Genomic DNA, 26,348 nt, shown 5'->3' with positions numbered 1-26,348 from the left:
ATTAATAATGACTTGGAGCATCTTTTCATATGACTAGAAATAGTTTCAATTTCTTCACCTGAGAATTGTCTGTTCATATCCTTTGACCATCTTTCAATTGGAGAATGGCTTGAATTTTTATAAATTAGAGTTAATTCTCTATATATTTTGGAAATGAGGCCTTTATCAGAACCTTTGATTGTAAAAATATTTTCCCAGTTTATTGCTTCCCTTCTAATCTTGTCTGCATTAGTTTTGTTTGTACAAAAACTTTTCAGTTTGGTATAGTCGAAATTTTCTGTTTTGTGATCAGTAATGAACTCTAGTTCTTCTTTGGTCATAAATTCCTTCCCCTTCCACAGGTCTGAGAGGTAAACTATCCTGTGTTCCTCTAATTTATTAATAATTTCATTCTTTATGCCTAGGTCATGAACCCATTTTGACCTTATCTTGGTGTCTGTTGTTAAGTATGGATCAATGCCTAGTTTCTGCCATATTAGTTTCCAATTTTCCCAGCAATTTTGTCAAACAGTAAGTTCTTATCCCAAAACCTGGGGTCTTTGGGTTTGTCAAAGACTAGGTTGCTATAGTTGTTGACTGTTTTGTCCCTTGAACCTAACCTATTCCACTGATCAACTAATCTATTCCTTAGCCTATACCAAATGGTTTTGGTAACTGCTGCTCTATAATATAATTTTAGATCTGGTACAGCTAAGCCACCTTCATTTGATTTTTTTTTTTCATTAATTCCCTTGAAATTCTTGACCTTTTGTTTTCCATATGAATTTTGTTGTTATTTTTTCTAGGTCATTAAAATAGTTTTTTGGGAGTCTGATTGGGTAGCGCTAAATAAATAGATTAGGTAATATTGTCATCTTTATTATATTTGCTTGCCCTATCCAAGATCATTTAATATTTTTCCAATTGGTTAGATCAGACTTAATTTGTGTGAAAAGTAGTCTGTAATTTTGCTCATAAAGTTTCTGATTTTCCCTTGGCAGATAGATTCCTATATATTTTATATTATCAGTAGTTACTTTAAATGGAATTTCTCTTTGTAACTCTGACTGTTGGATTTTGTTAGTGATATATAAGAATGCTGATGACTTATGTGGGTTTATTTTATAACCACAACTTTGCTAAAGTTGTGGATTATTTCTAATAACTTTTTAGTAGAATCTCTGGGGTTCTCTAAGTATACCATCATATTGTTGGCAAAGAGTGATAATTTGGTTTCCTCATGGCCTATTCTTATTCCTTTAATCTCTTTCTCAGCTCTTAGTGCCAAAGCTAGCGTTTCTAATACAATATTAAATAGTGCAATTGATAATGGGCAGCCTTGTTTCCTCAGATCTTATTGGGAATGGTTGCAGTTTGTCTCCATTACATATGATGCTTACTGATGGTTTTAAATAGATGCTGCTGATTATTTTAAGGAAAAGTCCATTTATTCCTATACTCTCAAGTGTTTTTAATAGGAATGGATGTTGGATTTTGTCAAATGCTTTTCTGCATCTATTGAGATGATCATATAGTTTTTGTTAATTTGGTTATTAATATGGCCAATTATATTGATAGTTTTCCTAATATTGAACCAGCCCTGCATTCCTGGTATAAATCCTACTTGATCATAGTGTATTATCCTAGGGATGATTTTCTGTAGTCTTTTTGCTAATATCTTATTTAAGATTTTAGCATCAATATTCGATTAGGGAGATTGGTCTATAATTTTCTTTTCTCTGTTTTCAACCTACCTGGTTTAGGTATCAGTACCATGTCTGTGTCATAGAGGGAATTTGGTAGGACTCCTTCATTTCCTATTTTATCAAATAATTTATATAGCATTGGGATCAATTGTTCTTTAAATGTTTGGTAGAATTCACATGTAAATCCATCTGGTCCTGGGGATTTTTTCTTAGGGAGTTGTTTAATTGGCTGTTCTATTTTCTTTTTCTGAAATGGGACTATTCAAACTAATTTACTTCCTCCTCTGTTAGTCTGGGAAGTCTATATTTTTTGGAGGTAGTCATCCATTTCACTTAGGTTATCAAATTTATTGGCATAAGTTGAGCAAAATAACTCCTTATTATTTCTCTAATTTCTTCTTCATTGGTGGAAAGTTCTCCTTTTCATTTTAAGACTACTAATTTCATTTTCCTCCCTCCTTTTTCTAATCAGATTTACCAAAGGCTTATCTATTTTATTGACTTTTCATAGAACCAACTCTTAGTTTTATTAATTAGTTCAATGGTTTTTACTTTCAATGTTTTTAATTTCTCCTCTTAATTTTAGAATTTCAAATTTAGTATTTGATTGGGGTTTTTAATTTGGTCTTTTTTAGTTTTTTTAGTTGCAAGCCCAATTCATTAATCTTTTCTTTCTCTGTTTTATTCAAGTAAGCCTTTAAGGATATAAAATTCCCTCATTACCGCTTTGGCTGCATCCCACAAATTTTGGTATGACGTCTCATCATTGTCATTATCTTGAGTGAAATTATTAATTGTATCTATAATTTGCTGCTTCACCCAATCATTCTTTAAGATGAGGTTGTTTGGTTTCCAATTACTTTTGGTCTATTTCCCCTAACTTTTTGTTGAATGTAGTTTTTATTTGCATCATGATCTGAACAGAAAGCATGTACTATTTCTGCTTTCTTGCATTTAATTTTGAGGTCTTTTTGTCCTAATATATGGTCAGTTTTTGAATAGGTTCCATCAACTGCTGAGAAGAAAGTATATTCCTTTCTATCTCCATTCAGTTTTCTCCAAAGATCTAACATACCTAATTTTTCTAATATTCTATTTACTTCTTTAATTTCTTTCTTATTTGTTTTGTGGTTTGATTTGTCTAATTCTGAGAGTGCAAGGTTGAGATCTCCCACTATTACAGTTTGTTGTCTATTTCTTCTTGCAACTCTCTTAACTTCTCCTTTAGAAAGTTGGGTGCCATACCACTTGGTGCATATATGTTTAATATTGATATTGCTTCATTGTTTATGCTACCCTTTAGCAGGATGTAGTTTCCTTCCTTATCTTTTTTAATTAGATCAATTTTTGCTTTTGCTTAGATCTGAGATAAGGATGGCTACCCCTACTTTTGACTTCACCTGAAGCATATAGATTTTGCTCCAGCCTTTTACCTTTACTCTATATGTATCTCCCTGCTTTAAATGTGTTTCTTGTAAACAGCATATTTGAGTTCTGACTTTTGATCCAGTCTGCTATCTGCCTCCTCTTTATGGGGGAGTTCATCCCATTCACATTTACGGTTTGAATTACTAAATCTGTATTTCCTGCCATCCTAATAACCCCAGATTATGCTTTACTTTTTCTTGTCTCCCCCAATCCTCTTTTCCCTTTTTGAACTTATGTACCCCACTTGTATCACAGTGCTTAACCTCTTTAGAATTCCTCCTTCCCCCCTTGAATCTTTTCCCCTTCCTTCCCTTATTACTCTTTTTCTTTTCCCTTTTCCTGTCCCCCTTTTTTAATGAGGCAAGAGAGAATTTTCTCTAAAACAAATGTCAATTATTTTCTCTTTAAGTCAACTCTGATGAGAGTAAGATTCACACAATGTTCCTCCCCCTTTCTAAATTCCCTCAGATGTGATAAGTTTCCTTTGCCTCTTCCTGGGATGTGGTTTCCCTCTTTTTATCCCTCCTTCCTGCCTTATTCTGCCATCATCCCTTTTCCGTATCTATTTCCCTTTTTTATGTTATATCAGTAAAATCAAATTATACATGTATTCTTTTTGTATATCCACAACAGAAATACAATTCTCAAGAGTTCTTTTTACCTTTTCTGCATCTCTTAAGTCTTATGGTTGGAGATCAAATTTTTTGTTTAGTTCTGGTTTTTTCTTTAGAAACAAATGGAATTCATTTGTTTCATTAAATGTCCATTTTCTTCCCTGGAAGAAAATGCTCAGCTTAGCTGGGTAGTTTATTCTTGGTTACATTCCAAGTTCTTTTGCCTTTTGGAATATCAGATTCTAGGCCCTTTGATCCTTTAATGTGGTGGCAGCCAGATCTTGAGTGATCCTTATTGTGGCACCTCGATATTTAAATTATTTTTTTTTGGCTGCTTGTAAAAATTTTTTCCTTAACCTGATAGTTCTGAAATTTGGCCACAATATTCCTTGGGGTTTTTATTTTAGGGTCCCTTTCAGAAGGTGTCCGATGAATTCTTTCAATGCCTATTTTACCTTCTGATTCTATTACATCTGGGCAGTTTTCTTTGATGATTTCTTGTAAAATAGTATCTAGGCTCTTTTTTTCATCATAATTTTCGGAAAGTCCAATAATCCTCAGATTATCTCTCCTAGATCTATTTTCCAAGTCTGTCGTTTTTGCAAGTAGATAATTCATGGTTTTTTCCAGTTTGTCATTTTTGGCTTTGCTTGGCTGATTCTTGCTGTCTCAATGAATCATTAGTTTCTATTTGTTCAGTTCTAATTTTTAAAAATTATTTTCTTCATTAGCTTTTTTTATTTCTTTCTGTATATGTCCAATTGAGTTTTTAAATGAATTGTTTTGATCTGTGGAATTTTTTCCATTTCACTAATTTTTTTTTAGTGAATTATTTTCTTTTCAATTCACAGATCCTACTTTCTTGTGAGTTCTTTGTCTTTTCAATTCACAAATCCTACTTTCTAGTGAGTTCTTTATTTTTCCAATTCACAATTCTTACTTTCCTGAGATTTTTTTTACTTTTCCAATTCACAAATTTTGTTTCCCTGCACTTCCTGGGAATTTTTTTATCTTTTCCTATTTGTATTTCAGGAAGTTGTTGCTCTCTTGTAAGGCTTCTCTTTCCTTTCCCCATTTATCTTCTAACTCTCTTTTGAGACTTTTAATAGTCTCTTCTATGAGAGCATCATATAAAAGAGGAAAATCTGGTGCATGTTTGCTATTAGTCTCTTCAGGTTTGCTGACCTGCTCTTTTTCTGCATAGAAGCTGTCAATCATTCTTTTCATCTTTTATTCATGTTTTAAAAGCCTTTAGGGTATGCCTCCTAGGCAAGGGGTTACCAGCTTCCTCTGCAGAACAGGAGAGATGTAAACCGGTTTCCGGCTCCGAGGTATGGGAGTGCTCTGAGTGAGAGTTTTCCCTTCCCCCAACAGGAGGTGGATTCAGCACTGGCCAAGCTATCAAAGTGCCCAGTTGGGCTGTGTGGGTTAGCTATTGCCCTAGGCTAGAGACTAAGGGGTGAAAGTGTCACTGCCCCAGGCTAGAGCCTCTAGTGGGGCTGTGGGTATTAGCAGCTGACTGCAAACCACAGATTCTACCGGAATTCTGCCTGGCAGTCTCTGCCCCAACAGTCTCTGCCCGATGCAAATCGGCCCTGTGAAAGCTCTATGGCCCCAAGCCGAGCCCCCCACTGCACAGATTAGAGGCTAACCTGGGTTGTGCCCTCCTGCTGTGCAGGTTCACAACTGCCCCAAGGAAAAGCCCCGTACTGCGGTTGGTGCTGCAAGCTTGTGCTGAGATCTGTGCTCTCACTTTCCGTTTGAGGCTCTCCTCGGAACCTAATTTCTCTCCCAGTCTACGCTGATCTCCCCCCTAACCCCGGAACAAACCTTTTTTGGGGAGACTGCAGATTTTCTTCGGCTGGTGAGTTGTTATACTTCTTATCTTTACGAATTGTAGCAATCAAGACTATTTTTGAGGCTCGATATAATATTGATAAAGAGGGTAAGAGAAGAGCTTAGAAAGTTGCGTGTGCCTTCTCCGCCATCTTGGCTGGAAATTTTCTTTAAGTACTTTTTGACCATGGTATTTTCTGTTTAGTCAATTCCAAGGATATCCTGTTGCCTCACAGATAAAATACAAATTCTTCTGTTTAGCTTCTCCCCTTAATAGTATTTTATTTTCCCCCAATTACATGTCAAGACAATTTTTAGCATTAATTTTTACAAAATTTTAAATTCCAATTTTTCTCCCCACATTCCATCCCTCTTCTTTTTTAAAAAAATGGTAGGCAATATGATAAAAGTTAAACATGTGCTATTTTGTAAAATATATTTCCATATTCATGATAGTTGTGAAAAAAAAAGATGAAAAGGTAAAAAAAACCTATGAAAAAGTAAAGTAAGTAAAAATAATATACTTTGATTAAATCATCTACAATCCATCAGTTCTTTATCTGTATGTGGACAACATTGTTTTTTTTTTGTGTGTGTGTGAGTCCTTTGAGCTTGTCTTAGATCATTGTGTCGCTGAAAAGAGCTGCTGATCATCACACAACATTGCTGATACTATGTACAATATTCTCCTGGTTTTGCTCATTTTACTTTGCAATGGTTTCTACAAGTCTTTCCAAGATTTTCTGAAGTCTAGCTGTTTACTTTTTCTTACTGCATAATGATGTTTCAGTGTGTTATATACTATAACTTGTTTAGCTATTATTCAACTGGTGGGAATCTCCACAATTTCCAGTATTTTGCCACCATGAAAAGAGCTGCTATAAATATATATAAATGTATACACACACACACACACACACACACACACACACACATACATATATATATATATATATGTATTTGCATATATAGGTCCTTTTCTCTTTTTTATGATCTCTTTGGGATATACACCTAGTAGTGGTATTGCTGGATCAAAGGGTAACAGTTGTGTGGCCCCCTGGGCCCATTCTCAATTTCTCTCCAGAATGTTTGGATCAGTCCCACAATTCTACCAACAGTGCATTAGTGTCCCAGTTTTCCTACAACCTTCCCAAAATTTATCACTTTCCTTTTTTGTCCTATTAGCATATTTGATAGCTGTGAGATAGTATCTCAGAGTTGCTTTAATTTGCATTTCTCTAATCAAAAATGATTTACAGTACGTCTTCATATACCTATAGATAGCTCTGGTTTATTCATCTGAGAACTACCTGTTCATATCTTTTGATAACTTATTATTTGGGAAGTGGCTTATATTCTTATAAATTTGACTCTGTTATCTATATATTTAAGAAAGGAGGCTTTTATCAGAGATACTTGCTTTGAAGATTCTTTCCCAGGTTTCTGTTTTCATTCCGATCTTAGTTGTATTGGTTTTGTTTGTGTAGAAGTTTTTAAATTTAATAAAAATCAAAATGATCTCTTTTACCTTTCATAATGCTCTCTATGCATTATTTAGCCATAAATTATTTCTCTCTCCATGGATCTGATAGGTAATATATTCTTGTTCTTCTATTTTGCTTATGGTGTCATTCTTTATGTCTAAATTACTTGCCCCTTTTTACCTTATCTTGGTATTTGGTGTGAGATGATGATCTATATCCACTTTGTGTTCTATTGTTTTCCAGTTTTCATAGCAATTTTTTTTTCATGTAGTAAGTTCTTAACCCAAATAATCCTTTTGGTTATGAAATGCTAGATTCTGTGGTCATTGACTATATCTTGTGTAACTACTCTCTTCCATTGACCCACCACTCTATTTCTAAGCCACTATCAGATAATTTGGATAATTTCTGCTATGTATTTAGAGATCTGCTAATAATATACACAGATATTTAGTATTTATTACTAGGTCACATTCCTTGGCATTTGAAAAAAATAATTTCTTTGATACTCAACTTTTTGTTCTTTTAGATCAATTGTGTTCTGATTTTTTTAGTTCTATCAAATAATTTTTTTTGCTAGTTTTATTGGTATGGCATTGAATAAATAATTTAGTTTAGGCAGAATTGTCATTTTTATTATATTGGCATGGCCTATCCTTGAGCAATAGGTATTTTTCAGATTGTTTAGATCTGTATACTTTAATTGTATGAAAAGTGTTTTGTTAACTGAAGTAGACTGCCAAGTATTATATATTGTTTACGTTATTTTAAATAACTATCTCTAGCTACTGAACTTTGTTGATCATATAAAGAAATACTGATGATTTATGTGGGTCTGTCTTATATTCTGCAACTCTGCTAAAGCTGGTAAACATTTCAAGGAGTTTTTGTTGATTCTTTAGGGTTCTCTTAGTATACCATCATATCATATTCAAAGAGTGATAGATTTGTTTCTTTATTGCCTATTCTAATTACTTCTATTTCTTTTTCTTCTCTTATTGTTATGGCTAATCTCTGCTTAGCTTTTAAAACCATACACAACCTGGTTCTAATCTAACTTTACAGATCACTGGACATTAATCTTCCACTGGTGTTCTGGTATAGTCAAACTAGCATGATCTTTGTTTCTCATAACAATATCTCTGTGTTGCACTGGCTGTACCTTGTGCCTGAAATGTACTCCCTTCTTAAATCTAACTCACAGTTCCTCTATTCCTATAAGATGTAACTCAAACATCATTTTCAGTATGAAGTCTTTTCTGTTCCACCTCAATGCTAGCCTGTTCCCTCCTATAGCACCCAGCTGTATTTTTCATTTATTCAGTTTCTATAAATATACTTGTTTACACATAAAATTAATTCCTTTACTTCCCCCTTTTCTCTTTCCCTTCTTCCTCTCTCCTTCTCTTCTTCCCAAATTCCCTCCTTTCCGTCTATTTCCTTCATTAGAAAGGAATTTCCTTGTGGAAAAATATTTTTTCATTCTTTAATTTGTATCTTGAATACACATTGCTGGCCACAGTGTAGTAGAGTTTTTTTTTTTTTTTATAAATACTTATTGTCTTTATTGACAATACTTGGAGTATTATTGCAGAGAAGTCATGGATTAGGTGCAAAGTACATTCATGGAGGAAATATGGACATGTATAAGATGGTGAATCCACTGAAGGACTGAAATAGTAAATACTTTCAGTTGTTATTCTTTCATTTTTAAAGAGAACCATGACATCAAGGAGGTGATACTATAATATGCAAGTAAATTGGATTCAAGTGGGTGAAAGCTGTGTAAAGTCACCAGTGTCACTTTTTCCTCTGGAGCCATGTGAGTTCAGTGGCAAAATTATAGATTAGGATAACTGGAGATGACTCTAGATGTAGTAGGAGGTTTTGGCCTTTTTAAACTGGTCTTTAACAGATCTCTGTTTGACTGAAGCAATGCCTAATCAGTGATTAAGGCTGCATAAGAAATGAGGCAAGAGAAAAAAAAAAAGATCATCCTGGGAGGGAAAGTTCCTCAGGGTTTCTGGCCAAAACAGAAAAAATTGCTATTTACATTTACTTTGAGCAAATCAGGGCCCAAAATATGACTAATGGTTGCCATCAAATGTCATTGTGAGGTCTGATGAGATTTATAATAGTAAAGTATTGAAGGGGAATGGAAGGAGAAAAAATAAATGCTTATTTATAACCTTAATAATTTAGAGTATCTTTATTAGTAATATCAAACTGACCTGTTGGTAAGAGGAAATGCAAAGCATATATTTTAAAATATAGCATATATATATGTGTGTATACATGTATATGCACACATTTATAAACTAAATTTCTAGGTGAGAAATAAATTGGAATAAAAATGTTTGAGAGGGGTTAATAATAATGATTTTTTAAAAATAAGTTAACAAATGAAAATGCTGTCAGGTATTATATAATAGGATATTGTTATTATTATGCAGCTTACTGGCAAATATTTGTCTCAGGTCAACATAGTCTTTATCATATTTCATTTTTTCCCTGAGGGATATTGTGTATCTCATTATGTATTGAATCATCATTAGAGTTTTTGTTTTTCTCTAACATTGATAACTGCAGGAATACTTTCTTGACTATAAAAATAGAGGCCCTTTTTTCCTTGAGAGCACTTTTTCAAATCTATTTCATTTTAGAATTGGTCTGAAGACATTTTTATTGTTAGCAAGTTGAAGTTCACTGACTTGTATTAAATGTTAAGTGAATAGGGATTTTCAGCACAAAATCCTCCCTTAAATCTAGATTGAATCTCACACTGTTCTATTTGTCATCTATATTAATTCAAATGTCAGGTATTGGATGAATATGGGAATTAAATCTTTTGCTCACTCTCTTGTGAATTAAAATTATAGTAGACACAGTGATATCACATGAAGCAGAATATATACATATTGCTAGTCATTTTTGCATTTGTATCAATTTCATCAGCTAACATTGTCAATTTTACAAGTGCCAGTTTTATGATTAGAAAAATGCACTTTAAAATGAATATAAATACATTTCAAAGGACTGCCATTAGAAATATCTATGTAATGTTTATTCATTTGTGTGGGTACAGTTTTGCAGTTTTATTGGTATGGAGAATACTCCTTGGGGCAGGAACATTTTTCCTCTGATGCAACTCCTCACCTTGTAGGATTTACAGGTGATTCTTTTGTGGTTCTACTGCTAGAATACATTATAGAGAATGTGCTTGAATTTAGGTCTTTCTGATATTTGTCACCTGTCAATTACTTTATCTATGATGCCTGTCTGAGATATTTGTATTTCATTTAAAATCACTGAAAAAAAATTGAAACTGCTGCATTCTCCTATTGCCTGAGATTTTGAATAAGTAGTTAAGAAATTATATGACACACATACATACAAAGAATGAATATATAGGCCTGAAAGTCTTTTCTGAAAGATATTTTTGTAGCAAAAATCTGTTTTGATGATACTGTTCTATAGAACCACTTGCTGTGATCTGCAGTGCTTTGACAACATAATCCTTTCAGTACTAAATGATGACTGTGAACTTTTAGAAACAAAGGCAACATTCCATTGTGTAATGAAAACAAAGTAGAGAATGGGAGCCAAGATGGTAGAATAGATGGGACAGCAACCCAGCTTAATTTCTCAATATTTCCCCACATAACAAAATGTTGAAAATGCTTAAAAATCAAACTTTGAGCATATGTATCAACAAAAAGTCAGGGTGAACATTTTCCTGCATTAGAAAATTTAGAAGATTGACAGGGGAGGTCCATAACACTGAGGTCAGGACTTGCAGCATCAGTGGTGGGCCTTGGAGGCAGCTGAAAGAGCATCAGCAGCAGCTGTAGGAACTCTCAGCCCAGGAAAAGTAAGGGGCTTGTACAACTGGTCAGAAAGTGGATACAGGGGAAATTTTGCTAGCACTAGATACAACTTGCACTTATATGACTCATATATGGTTCAGGATTGCATTTTCATACCAAGAAGACCACTTGTACTAAGTTGCAAGGGAACAGGGGCCCCTGGTTGCAGTACAAAGGCAGAGAAAAACTCTAGAGCTTTCATCTGAAGGAGAACTTGGGACTTGATTTCAGTTATAAGGCAAAGAGGAGCTCTAGGACTTGTGGTTACAGGGAACTTCCTGCATAAAAACCAAAGAGAGCAGTGTTCACACTTCTCCCCAGATCACACAACTTTGGAAGCAGAAATTATAGACTTCTAAAACTAGCTCTGAAAAGAGGATCATGAAAAAGCCTGATGCTTGGAATAATATCTCCTCTCTTGTAGGTGAGCAAAGGCCCATTTTTAATATAAAGTTCAGTCAAGAAACAGACTGGACAATTAACAAACATCAAGAACTTAACAAAAAGCTACTACAATGACAGGAAATACTAAAACATAAACTCAGAAGAAGACAACAATGTGAAAAGAGCTATAAAATGTCAAAGAGAAAATGCTAATTGGACTCAAGCCCAGCAAGAATTCCTGGAAGAGTTAAAGAGAAAGACAAGGGTGGTAGAGGAAAAAATGGGAAAAGAAAGGAGGATTTGTAAGACCCTCAGCAGCACAAAAAACTGAAGCTTGGGACAGTGCCCACTTTAACCCAAGGAGCAGATCCCAGCTTTAAGACAAATTAAAAAAAAAAGTAGACTAGAAAAAAGAGCAAGCAACCAAAAAAGTTATTCTGGTAATGGGGAAGATCAAAGTAGAAACTGAGAACACAACAACATCAAAACTGTTACATCCAAAATCTCAAAGAAAAATGACAATTGGTCTCCAGACCAAAAAAGAAGTCTTGAAAGAACTCAAAAAAGGATTTTAAAAATAAAAAAAGAAAGATAGAGGAAAATTTGTGGAAAAAAAAGAGAGAGAAATGAGTGATACAAGAAAATCATGAAAAATAGTTATGAGTTTAGTGAAGGTGACATAAAAAGTACTGATGAAAATAATATTAAAAAAAAAACAGAATAACTACATAACAAAAGAAGCACAAAAATCCACTGAAGAGAACTCTTTAAAAAGAAAATTTAAAAACTGTGCATACCCTTTGATCCAGCAGTGTTTCTACTGGGCTTATATCCCAAAGAGATCTTAAAAGAGGAAAGGGGACCCACATGTACAAAAAATGTTTGTGGCAGCCTTTTTTGTAGTGACAAGGAACTGGAAACTGAGTGGATGCCCATCAGTTGGAGGATGGGTGAATAAGTTATGGTATATGAATGTTATGGAATATTATTGTACTATAAGAAACAATAAGCAGGATGATTTTTAGAGAGGCCTGGGGAGACTTACATGAACTGATACTAAGTGAAATGAGCAGAACCAGGAGATCATTGCACATGGCAACAATAAGATTATGTGATGCTAAATTCTGATGGATGTGGCTCTTTCCAACAATAAGATGATTCAGATCAGTTTCAATAATCTTGTGATGAAGAGAGCCATCTATACCAGGAGAGAAGACTGGGAACTGAGTGTGACCACAACATTGAATTTTCACTCTTTATGTTATTTGTTTGCATTTTATTTTCTTTCTTAGTTTTTTTCTTCTTGATTTGATTTTTCTTGTGCAGCAAGATAACTGTATAAATATGTATACATATATTGGATTTAATATACATTTTAACACATTTAAGATGTATTGGATTACCTGCCATCTAGAGCAGAGAGTGGGGGAAAGGAGGGAAAATTTGGAACACAAGGTTTTGCAAAAGTTAGTGTTGAAAAATTACTCATCCATATGTTTTGTCAATAAAAAGTTTTAATAAAAAAAGAAAATTGACAAAATGGAAAAGGAGATACAAAAGGTCATTGAAAAAAAATTCCTTTCAAATTAGAATCAGATCATTGGAAACTAATAATTCTCTGAGATAGCAAAAAAAAAAAAAAAAAAAGCAAACCAAAAAAAAAAACCTCAAACCAAAAACAACCAAAACCAAAACAAAACAATTCTATAAAATCAAAGAAATAAAAAAAAAAAAATAGAAGCATGAAAAACAACTGACTTAGAAAATAGATTTAGGGGAGATAATTTAATAATTGTTGGACTACTTTAAAGACATGTTCAAAAAAGAATTTTTTTTTCAAGAAATTATCAAAGAAAACTGCCCTGACATTCTAAAACCCGAGAGTAAAATATAAATTGAATGAATTCATAAATTAGCTCCTGGCAGAGATCCCCAAATGAAAACTCCCAGAAATATTATAGCTAATTTCCAGAGCTCCTAGTTCAGGGAAAAAATATTTCAAGCAATCAGAAAAAAAAATTGAAATATCATGTAGCCACAATTAGGATAGCAACAAAATTTAACATTTTCTATGTTAAGGAATTCAAGGTCTTGGAATATGATACCCCAGAGGGCAAAGTAGATAGAATTACAACCAAAAATAACATATCCAACAGAACTTTTGCTCTGTAATACATAGCACCTAAACAAAATTTGACTATGTATTAGAACATAAAATCCTCAAATCAAATGCAGAAAAGCAAAAATATTAAATGCATCTTTTCATAACATAATGCAAGCAGATTAAAATCAATTGGAAACTAAATAATCCATCATAAAAAGGCATGAATCAAAAAACAAATCATTTAAAGAGAATGATGAAACTACATACCAAAATTTATAGGATACAGACAAAACAGTATTTAGGGGGGAAATTTATATTGTAAATGCTTAAACAAATAAAATTGAGAAAGTTGATAAGTGAATTGGGCACACAACTAAAAAAAACTAGAAAAAAAGTAAATAAAAAATTTCCAATAAAACATCAAATTGAAAATCTTGAAAATCAAAGGAGAGATGAATAAAATTGAAAGACAGCTATTAAATTAATAAAATTTTTGTGAAAAATATAATAAATAGATCACTTGTTCATTTGATTAACAAAAAGAAAAAGAAAACCAAATAACTAATAGCAGAAGTGAATTCATTGCCAATAAAGAGGATATTAATACAATCATTAGGAGCTATTTTGTTTAGTTATATGTCAATGAATCCGATAATCTAAATTAAATGGATGAATAGTAACAAAAATATAAAATATAAATTGTCTAGATTAGCAGAAGAGGAAATACCATACTTAAAGAGAAATAGAAATTGTAAAAAGCCATTGATGAACTCCTTAAGAAAAAAAATCACTAGAATCAGATGGTCTCATAAGTGAATTCTATCAATTATTTAAAAAAAAATTAAGTCCAGTACTATATAAACTATTTTTAAAAATAGCTAAAGACAGTTTTACCAAATTCCTTTTGTGATATATAAATGATGATGATACCTAAAACAGAAAAAAAACTGCAATACAATTTCCCTATTGAATATTGATGAAAAATTTAAATAAAATAATAACAAGAAGATTATAGCAATATATCTCAAAAAACATGCATTCTGATTAGGTGGGGTTTATACCAGGAATGCAGGACTAGTTTAAAATTAGAAAAATTAATGGCATAATTTTCCATATCCATAACGAATTCAACAGTAATCATATGATTATCTCAATAGATGAAGAAAAAACTTTTTGACAAAACAGAATACTCCTTTGTATTAAAAATGTTAGAAAGGACAGGAATAAATATAACTTTCCATAACCTAAGTTATGAGTTATGAGTTACTAGTGAGCATTATTTGTAATGGAATATGTTAAGAAACCTCAATAAGAGCAGAGTGAAACAAGGATGCCTATTATGACTACTACTCAGTTTTGTACTAGAAATATCAGCTAAGACTAAAGAAACAAAAAAAGAAATTGAAGTAATCAATATAGTCAGTGAGAAAACAAAATTTTCACCCTGCAGATAATGTAACAGTGTACTTGGAAAATCCTAGAGAAATCAACTAAAAAAGTAGTGTAGATCAACATTTCAGTATATACCAGGATAAGATCAAAAGGATACAAAGGGATTTAGACATAAAAGGATGACAGCATAAAACAATAAAAGCCTTACATCTGAGTTTACTTTTAATCTTGCACAGAAACTGTCTCTCTCTCTCTCTCTGTCTCTCTCTCTCTCTCTGTCTCTCTCTTTCTCTCTGTGTGTGTGTGTGTGTGTGTGTGTGTGTGTGTGTACATTTTGTATTCTCATTTTTTTGCATTGTGTCCTCATTAGAATGTGAGCTCCTTGAAGAAGTGGCCATTTTTTTGGGCCTATGATGAAAGCTATATATAGAGGATAACTCTATATATAGCATATAGGTGCTATATAGCACCTATAGAATCTTAAAAACTATGTAATTGGAGAGTATTCTAGGAAGATGGTAGAGTAGTTTGATTAATTTCAAGCTCTCCAGATTTTCTGGAGAAAATAGAATAAATATGTGCCTCAGGGAAACATAGACTGTTGAAAAAATCAAGAAAACTTGGGCAAAACAGGAGTCCTCCTAGTACGACCTTGGGCAAGGATTAATTCATGTGAAGTACAAAAATCTCTAGGCCATCTCTGCAGAAATATATAATGGGGAATCTTGGGGCTAGCTGGGTTTGGATAAGTCTCAGCTGAAATCATAGATGCTTTCAACTCCTGGATTGTTTGTGGAGTCAGGGTCTGAGTCTGTAAGACTATGGGTACTTTGGCTTATCTGGAATATCAGTCCCAGCTGTGCTGCAGAAACCCAGCCCTGGGCTGGAAGGAATCAGCACAACCATGAGTGCAGAGGCAGTGGGACAGGGATGCTGCTAGCTGTAGGCACTTGCTGGAGAGGGGAGCTCTTGATTTGGGGTTCCAGGTCAGCTGGGAGAACTGAAGTGAAGCTTGAGGCACCATCCATCCCACTCTATGATTAGATGTGCTTGCACTAATACCTCTTATTTGAAAAAAAAAAAAGGAACTGGCAAAGAAGAAAGAATCCCATCACAGAAACTTATTGTGGCAATAGGGAGGATGGGGGTTCATCTTTAGAGGAAGACACTGAAGTAAAAAAAAAAAAAAAGCTTCTACCCAAAGAGTCACATGAAATGGCTCCATGCCCAGAGAGAATTTATAGATGAACTCAAAAAAGAATTTAAAAATCAAATGAGAGACAACGAAAAAAACTAAAAGAACAAACAAACAAAAAAAAAACATCCAAGAAAAAGATTATAAAAAAGCTACTCAATTAGCAAAGGAGATACAGAGTCTCAAAGATGAAAATAACTTTTTGAAAATTAGAATTGGGTAAGGGAAAGTCAGTGAAGATGTGAGAGACCAAGAAATAGCAAAACAGATGATAAACAATGAAAAAATAGAACACAATGTGAAACACCTTATAAGAAAAATGACAGGTCTGGAGAGCAGATCAAGGAAAAACATAAGAATAATTGGACTGCCTGAAAGCTCTAACCAAGAAAAGAACTTTAACATAATAATACAAGAAATAATCTAAGAAAATTGTCCTGGAATGATAAACTTAAAGAGAAAGTAGAAATAGAAAAATTCTGTCATCACCACCTCAGTGAGATCCTTTGTAGAAAACATGTAGGAATATTATTGCCAAATTTCAAAACCCCCAGATCAAAGAGAAAATTTTGCAAGAAATAAGAAAAAAAAACAATTCAAATATGCTGGAGCTACAATTAGAATTGTTAAGAAGTTATCAGAAGCCACAATAAAAGACCATAGGTCCTGGAATCATATCTACTGGAAATCAAATGAATTAGGTCTGTGGCCAAAAATATCATATTCTGCAAAATTATCTATCATAGTGAATGAGAAAAAAAAGACATTCAACAGACTTATGGATTTTTCAGGACTTTATATGAAGTGAACCTGAATTTAATAGAAAATTTAACATATAAGAGGCAATATCAAAGATCAATTTCAAGGAACTCAACATGGACAAATTATTTATTTATTTTCACATGAGAAATGTATGCCATATGTTTAAGATTGACATCAACAAAAGGATAACTCAAAAGAAAGATTGAGGCAGAGTTAGGGTAAAAATAGTAATCCTATACAAATGAGGTACAGAGGAAGAAAAAAACATAAAGATATTAAAGAGGGGAGGAGGGCTCATAATTCTGAAAACCTACTCACATCAGGAATGGGTTCCATAGGCAACACGACATATATGCCATGAAGGATATAGCACCCTCCAAAATCTATAAAGAAACAAAGGGGTAGGGATGGCTGAACTGGGAAACAAAGAGTGAGGGAAGAAGTCAAGGGAAGGATCCATGGGTGAAGAAAGGTTATATAATAGCAAGGCATGTTAAGGAACAGAATTAAAGTAAAGAGTCATCAGGGATAGAAAAGATGTGAGTGTAGGTGGGAGGTGAATGTATGTATGTATGTATGTTTGTATGTATGTGTATGTATATATGTCTACATATGTTTACATAAATATATCCTTTTTTAACTATAGTCTGCCTGGGGACAGTAGGAGGGAAGAGAAAGGAAAAAAGAATAAAGTAAAAAAGGTATGCATCAGAGAACAAAAGAACATTTTGCAAGGAAGTAAAGAAAAGATGGGCATTTATGGATATAATTTCTCTATTAGTATGTATATACATATATGTGTATATATGTAATTATATATATTTTTTTCTTGAACTGGTAATTTGTTGTTATGTATTTGGAATGTACCCTGATGTTCTGATGGGAACATGACCGTGTTTTCTTTGCTTTGTTTTATTTTGTTTTGCAAATTTAAAAAATTTTTTATCATTGTCTTTTTAAATCAACATTTAGAAAAGATTTTTAAAAAACTATATAATTCATAGTATTCTGTTCCCCCTTCTACCATTCTATCACTGTCATGAAAGAAGCAATGAGAGAGGCATCTAGTTCAGGATCATTTGGTGGTGAACTTCATTTCTTGGGTTGCAATGGTCAAAGAATTAGTTCTTAAGTGTTTATTGATCCTAAACTTCTATGTATTTATCTAGACTTGTCCTCAGAAAGCAGAATCAGTTTTCTCTTAGTATTTTACTCAATAGCCATGATTTTATTGATGTGGTATTTCTTTAAGTGATGTGGATTGCATCTGTTCTCTAATTGTTATGGATTAAAAATCATCAAATATTGGACAAACTTTGTTTTGCTATTCACAATTTATACTCTTCTGGAATAGATTTTTATCCTATGATGATAAACTGAAGTAAAACTTCATATAAATCTATTTACACAAATGTATTTATATTGTATTAGTTATATATTTGTTTTATTGATCAGTAAATTCCTCTATTTTTTAAAATATCAAATTTGCTAAGACTAGGTATACATCTGATGGATTTTTTTCAGCAAATATTATTAAATGGTTATGATGTTAAAAACCCAAATCTTTTATTTTTCTTTTAGGCTAAAGATCTAATCATTACACCAGCCACCATTTTAAAAGAAAAACCAGACCCAAATAATCTTGTGTTTGGGACTGTTTTCACGGATCACATGTTGACAATAGAATGGTCTTTGAACTTTGGATGGGAAAAGCCTCAAATAAAGCCTCTTGAGAACCTGTCATTGCATCCTGGCTCATCAGCCCTTCACTATGCAGTGGAAGTAAGTAATATAGTTCTTATGATATGTATTTTCAACAATGCATTGCATGCATATCCTAAAATAGCTTTTGTGCATTGGATTTTTGTAAAAAAAAGAAACAACTTATTTTTATTTTATGAAGTTCATTTGGGAAATTTCTTATGCCTACCGTCATTTTTTTTGGCAGACAAATTAAAGAGGAGGTCATTACATATTCCTTAGATAATTATATAGTTCATAAAGGGGGACTGAAAAGATCATTGAAAGCCAATAGAAAGGCAATTTCATAGAGAAATTTACATAATCAAAAGTCGGTAATTAACATTTTATATATCATTTATGTTTCATTTCAGTCTGTTATTACTGTGGAAAAATCCCAATCAAATAGTATGGTCAGATTTCAAAAAGAGTTGAATACTTTTATGACTAGTAATAACATTTATAGTTTTGAATGCTAAAAGAGACAGTTTAGTTTAATGTCTCTCTTCAGGCATTATTTTATAAGTCTACCTAGAGGTTGAGAAAGGAATCTTTCTCTTTTCATCTTATTATGGCATATGTGTATGTGTGTGTGTATGTGTGTGTGTGTGTGTGTGTGTGTGTGTGTGTGTTTTCACACATTATCTCCTGAAATAATGAATATATTGGGAATGATGAAGAAAAATTTTGGCCCAGATACTTGGGGAGGGGACAAAAAAGAAATTAGTACAAGGCAACTCAGTTACAGCCCAATGAAAAATGAAGTATTCTCCATTCATATTTTTATTTGATTTTTAATAGGAACTTCAAATTAGAGAGCAAGATCCTTCTCACCAGCAGTTGTGGTTGAACTATTGTCTCTTTAGACTCAGTTGTCCAACTTGTATATGGTTTACTTTTACTAGTGACAATGCTGATCACAGACTTGTCTTGAATGGCTGTGGAATAGTCTTGCCTAGTATATCAACATGATAACAGTCTAATTATATAAGGAATAGAGGAGTCAATGATGATAGGTAGAAAAGGGGGAACAGGTTCATTCTCAGCTCTGGAACTTTGTATAGCCTGTCCCCTATGCCTGGAATGCACTGATTCTTTACCTTCCCATAGTTTCTTTCTTAACAGATCAGATATCTCTTGCATAGACCTTTCCCAGTTTACCACAGCTTCTAGTATCTCATCCTCTACATTATCTTGTATTATTTTCCAAATAATTTGTCTAACCTTTAGATGTATATGTTGTCTTTCTGTTACAATGTATACTTCTTGACAGTAGACTGTTTCATTATTGTTTTTGTATATCCAGGGTTTAGAAAGCTGTTAATATATAATGTGTTTAATAAATTTTGATTGATTAATTGGTGAGTCAAATAAGATATTTATTATGGATTGATGAGTCAAAAATATTTTTGAAATCTGTTGAGGTTTGGAGAAGAGCAGTTATGTTGAAAATAGACATTTTATCATTTTTCCCAAATGTATTTCATTTTAGTTTTCAAGAAAATCTCAAAAATTTCACTGGTATCAATAGTGTATGAAGACACAGATACTGTGCCAAACATTTTATAGCAGTTATTTCATGTTCTGCTTGTATATTAAAATTGTGTCTAAATTGCAAATAAATGGTATAGTAGTATATTTTTTAGGAAGTCTTAGCATATCTCTTTCTAAACTCAAGGGACTAGAGAAAGTAGGAACAGTACCCACATATGCACACACACACACACACACATTTAGAAAGGATAATGGCTGGTTGATAGATTATAAGCAGATTATCTCCGAAACTATGAATTTGCTGTTTAGGCAGACCATTCCCATTCCTGGGGCAAGGTACCTATGTGCATTAGTTTGGGTGCATATGCATCCATGAACATATGCTTATGTTCTTGAAATGATATTATTTATCCAGTTCTTTCCCAATTTATAAATGAACTTGTCCTCCACTCATAATTTTGAGTTTTCTACAGTTATGATAGTATCTCCTTTGTATGAATTAACTCTGGATGTACCCAACTTAGTAAGTCTCCACCCCCTTTTCCTTAGCTCTTATACCCTGACTTTGAATTTGAGCTTAGACACCTACTAGCTATGTAACCATGGACTTCATCTTTGTCTGCATCAGTCTACTCAATTATAAAATGGGCATAATAATAGTACCTATCTCTCAGGTAGAGACTCAAATGAGATAATATTTACAAACTGTTTAGCACATTATCTGAGACACAGTAGGCACTTAATAAATGCTATTTTCTTCTTTCTCTATGTGTCATTTACCATCTTAAAATATAGCATTCCAACCCTTTTTATTTTTATTTATTTATTTATTTTTTGCTGAAGCAATTGGGGTTAAGTGACTTGTCCAGGGTCACACAGTTAGGACATGTTAAGTGTCTAAGATCAGAATTGAACTCAGGTCCTCCTGACTTCAGGGCTGCTGCTCTATCCACTGCATCAAATAGCTGCCCCACTCTAACCCTTTAAAAATCAGATTTGGAGAAGAGATTTTTCAGCCCAGTTCTGAATAATTGGATCCAAGAATAGTGACTTATACATCAAGTGTTTTAACATTTTTCTCTAAAACAGACCACTAGTATACAGACATGCAATCTAGAGTTTTAAATACCCTGAATATATAGATTTTTATTACTCATATCCTCCTTACTAGGTCATTACTTTCCTCCAAGGTTATTGGACATGTTGGGTAGGAGAGTGTAGCTCAGATTTCTAAATGGATTGTTACACTTTCAATATTTTTGCTTTTGCCTTCTGTTGAGCTACTGTTTTGCAATAATTATTATTGCATTTGCCTTTTCATTTAGTAAATATTTTATGCTTAAGAGTTTTAAAAAATATCTCAGCTTGAATACTCTAGCTGACACTGAGTTTCTGTATATTTTTAAACTGTTGGAATGTAAGTGACACTAACCTGTTTTTGAATTCACATGAAAAATTTAGATTTGACTTTCCCTTTGTTCTTTGTCTTCCAGAAACAATTTTGGAAACATACTTTGTTGACTAAACCTTTCATTTGCCCACTTTTATTTAATATATAAACTTTAAGTGCTTTCATCTCATTTAGTGTGTGAAAGGTAGAAAAGAACCAATAAAGAGTTAGAGAAATTTGCTTCAATTAGAGTTGGATGTGCTCCACTGGCTGCTAATCATTGTTATTATTATTGCTGTTGTTTATGGGTGTCCTTTTTTGAAGAGGACCAATTTGTGGGTTTGGTAGACTCAAAATGTTGAGGTTTGAGGGGAATCATAATATATGAAATGAAAAGAATACCATCTCTGGATTAAGAAAACTGGAATACAAATCCTGGCTCCTCTGTCTAACTTGTCTTTCTTTCTTAGTTCCCTCATTTGAAAGATGGGAATAATGATATTGTATTACCAATGTTACAGCATTGTTTTGAGGAAATTTTCTTTGTAAAGTGACATTGTTTCTCCTACTTGTTTGAGTGTTCCTTCTCAGTTTTCCTTGCTGGGTCTTCATCCAGGTCATGTTTACTAACAGTGAGTATCCCCCAGGATTCTATTCTGATCTTGATTCTCTTTTCCCTCCATACCAGCTCCCTTGGATTTATCATCTCTTCTGATAATTGTCAGATCTATATATCCAGTGCTAATTGTTTTTGCCTTTCATTTTCAAATCTCACATTATATTCTGTTTAGATCTCATTTGTACATAGTCGTTTGTGTGTTTCCCCCATTTGTTTATAATCTTCATGAGAATAAAGATTGTTTTGCTCTTCTTTGTATCCTTGATACTTAGCATAGAACCTGTCACATAATAGGTGTTTAATTAGGCTGTTTTTGATTAAAGTATAAAGCAAATACAACCACTTTTCCTACTATTATTTGATGTAGCATTAGAACTGTCATGTATAGAAGAAGCCAGAAAGCTGCTCAAACTCTCCCAGTTTCTCTAAAAAAACCAAGCCTCTGAACAAAGTCTGATGGAATGAAACCATTCTCCAATTTAAAATACATTGGAAAAACTTCAAGAAAAGTCAGTCTCACTAGAATGAGAAGGATGTTTAGCCCAGCTCAGACAGACTCTGGGAAAGTCAGTAAGAGGGTCTTAATCACAGCCAAGTAGCAACTGAGACCTTCAATCCTGGCTCAGTAGAGAAGCAGATCAGTAGAGCAGTCTCCAGTCCCAGCATAGAAGACAAACTCTGGGAAATCAGGTATTTCTTGGAAAGAGTAGGCAAAGCTATCCCCTGTAAACACAGTGGGCTCTTGTGCTCAAAGCCAGGGTTCACAACTTCACAAGAAGCTTGGGATAGTACTGCCTTTACCCCAGGAACACAGCTCAAACATAAAAGTAAAAAAAATAAATAAATAAAAAATAAAAGAGGAAATACCAAAAGAAAAGGAAAAAAACGAGCAAGAAACAGAAAAGAACCTTGAACTTAAAAAGCTACTATGGTGACAGGGAAGACCAAAACATCAAATTAGACAAGGACAAAATGTCCACTGAGAAAATCTCAAAGAATGAGGGATATGAATTGTTCTCAAGCCCAAAGAGGCTTCTTGGATATGCTCATAAAAGACAAATAACAGAGGCAGAAGAAAAAAATGAGAAAAGAAATGAATAGTATTCAAGAGACAGTCAACAGCTTAGAAAAAGAAGACGGTTTCTTAAAAAATACTGTTGGTCAAATAAAAAAAAATCCACTGAAGAAAACAATGTTTTCAAAAGTAGAATTAACCAAAGGGGAAAAAAGATACACAAGCTAACTGAAGAAAGAACAGGACAAATGGAAACTAATGACTCAATGAGACATGAAGAATCAATCACACAAATTATAAAGAATGAAAAAAAATGGAAGGAAATGTGAAATACCTCATTAGAAAAACAGCAAACCAGGAAAATAGATCCAGAAGAGACAATTTTAAAATTATTGGTATACCTGAAGACCATGACCAAAATAAGAGCCTAGATAGCATTCTTTAAAAGATCATCAAGGAAAACTGCCCCAATATTTTAGAAACAAAATCAGGGAAAATACTCATTGAAAGAATCCATTAATTACCTTTGGAAAAAGATACAATAGGGAAAAAGCCAAGGAACATTGTTGTAAAACTCCAGAACTACAATCTCAAGGAAAATATTGCAAGCTGCCAGACAACAACAATTCAAAAATTAAGGAGCAATAGTCAAGATTATCCAGGATCTGATAGCTTTTACAACAGAGAATTGGAAAGGTTGGAATACCATATTCTAGAAGACATAGATGACCTGGGGGTACAACCAAGAATTAACTACACAGTGAGACTGAGCATCATTTTTTATTTATTTTTATTTTTTTATTATAGCTTTTTATTTACAAGTTATATGTATGGATAATTTTACAGCATTGACAATTGCTAAACCTTTTGTTCCAATTTTTCCCCTCCTTCCCCCCATCCTCTCCCCCAGATGGGGGACCAATACATCTTAAATATGTTAAAGTATAAATTAAATGCAATATAAGTATACATGTCCAAACAGTTATTTTGCTACACAAAAAGAACTGAACTTTGAAATAGTGTACAATTAGCCTGTGAAGGAAATAAAAAATGCAGGCAGACAAAAATAGAGGGATTGGGAATTCTACGTAGGGGTTCATAGTCATCTCCCAGAGTTCTTTCACTGGGTGTAGCTGGTTCAATTCATTACTTGAGCATCATTTTTTAGGGGAGGCAATGGAACTTTCAATCATTTCTATTGGAAAACCCAGAACTAAACCAAAAAATTAATCTACAAACCAAGAGTGCAGAGAAGCATAGAAAAGTAAACAGGGGAAAATATATATTATTTCAATGTTAAACTGTTTTCATCTCTAGATGGAAAAATGATATCTGTAACTCTTGAGTACTATAATTGGTACTGGGGCAGACAAAAGTAGGGCATTACATAAACTGAGGGTATGGTTGTGAATAGACTCTGATATGCTGATATAAAAAAAAGACATTAAGGAATGGAAAAAAGGTCTGTATTGGAAGAAGAGAAAAAGAGAGGTACAGTGGGACAAATTAGATCACATGAAGAGTCACAAAAGACCTATTGCAATCTAGGGAAAGAATGGAAGGCTATGAGCTTTGTCTGAAATGGGATCTTAATAGTTTTGGCTTAAGAAGAAATAACTTAATCATTCAATTGGGCATAGAAATTTATCTAACTCTCTAAAGAAGTAGGAGGAGAAAGGGGAAAAAAGGAGGGGCAAGATAGAAGGGAGGACAGAAATACTAGAAAAAAGATAAAAGGAGAAGGGGTTATAAAAGATAAGGTAGTGGGTCTGATTAGTAAAAATAAAAATTACTAAGTACTGGGTGGAAAGATAAGAAAAATATATACAGGGGAGAAAATAAGCTGGAGGGAAATTAAGAGCTGGTGATCATAACTGTGAATCTAAATGGGATGAACTCTCCCATAAAATAGGAATAAATGGAAGAGTGGACTAAAAAAAAACAGAATCCTACAATGTGTTGATTGCAAGAAACACATATGAAACAAAGAGACACATACACAGTAAAGACAAAAGACTGGTACAGAATTTATTTTGCCTCAGTTGAAGTAAAAAAAAAAAAGCAGGGGTACTAATTCTGATCTCAGATAAAGCAAAAGTAAAAATAGTTCTAATTAAAAAAGATAAAGAAGGAAAGTATATCTTGATAAAGGATACTGTAAACAATGAAATAGATATTAAAAGTAAAATTTCTAATATAATATAATATAAATTGCTCAGATTAATAAAAGAGGAAAAAATTACTTAAATGATCTCATTTTAGGAAAAAAAATGAACAAAGCCATTAATTTAACATTCTGAAAAAAAAAAAAAGCCTCTCCAGGGTCAGATAGATTCACAAGTGAATTCTACCAAACATTTAAAGAACAATTAATTTCGATACTATGTAAACTATTTGAAAAAATTGAAAATTAGTTGAAAAAAATTTCAACTAAATTGAAAAAAGGAGGAATCCTGCCAAATTCCTTCTATAACAGAAATATGGTGCTATTACCTAAACCAGGAAGAGCCAAAAGAAAGAATGAGAATAGCAGATCAATTTCCCTAATGCATATTGATGCAAAAATTTTAAATAAAATATTATGAAAGAGATTATAATGCACTATGATCAAATGAAATTTATACCAGGTATACAGGACTGATTCAATATCAGGAAAACTATTATCATAATCGACCATATCAATAATAAAACCAGCAGAAATAATGTGATAATCTGAATAGATGCAGAAAAAGCTTTTGAAAAAATACAGCACTCTTTCCTATTAAAAACATTAGAGAGCAGAGGGATAAAGAGCTTTCCTTAAAATAATAAGCAGCATTTATTTAAAACCAGCAGCAAGCATTATTTGTAATGGAGAGAAACTTGACACATTCCCAATAAGATCAGGAGTGAAACAAGAATTCCCATTATCACCGCTATTATTCAACATTGTACTAAAAATATTGGCTTTAGCAATAAAAAAAGAAAAAGAAATGAAAGGAATTAGAATAGGCAATGAAGAAATAAAACTATCACTCTTTGGAGTTGATATGATGATATACTTAGAGCAATTGATAAAGTGATAGACATCACTTTGTGTGAGAAATGTTTTATAATTATGTTCATAGTTATTGGGATTATCTTGGCAAGTAGATACCCAAATATTTTATTTGTCTATAGTGATTTTTAAATGGAATTTCTCTTTCTATCTCTTGCATATGGTCTTTGTCAGTAATATTCAGAAATATTGATGACTTGTATAGGCTTATTTTATATCCTGCAACTTTGCTAAAGCTGTTGTTTCCAGTAGCTGTTTGGATGATTTTCTAGGATTCTCTAAGTACATCATAGAATGGTGGAT

General features: G+C 33.0%; 1 protein-coding gene across 2 annotated transcripts in view; it reads left to right on the top strand.

Annotated features, from left to right (window-relative positions):
• BCAT1 (branched chain amino acid transaminase 1) overlaps positions 1 to 26,348 on the top strand; it is a 104,147-nt gene that overhangs the window by 17,859 nt on the left and 59,940 nt on the right. For both annotated transcript variants that reach the window (XM_031938466.1, XM_023504472.2), the window contains exon 3: positions 18,332 to 18,532. In XM_031938466.1, coding sequence (XP_031794326.1) covers positions 18,332 to 18,532 — 201 coding nt within the window. The remainder of the gene's footprint in view (positions 1 to 18,331; positions 18,533 to 26,348) is intronic.

This window comes from Sarcophilus harrisii, chromosome 5, assembly GCF_902635505.1.
Source record: "Sarcophilus harrisii chromosome 5, mSarHar1.11, whole genome shotgun sequence".
NCBI lineage: Eukaryota > Metazoa > Chordata > Mammalia > Dasyuromorphia > Dasyuridae > Sarcophilus > Sarcophilus harrisii.
Note: the sequence above shows the minus strand (reverse complement) of the source record. Positions and strands in the feature narration are given on the sequence as shown.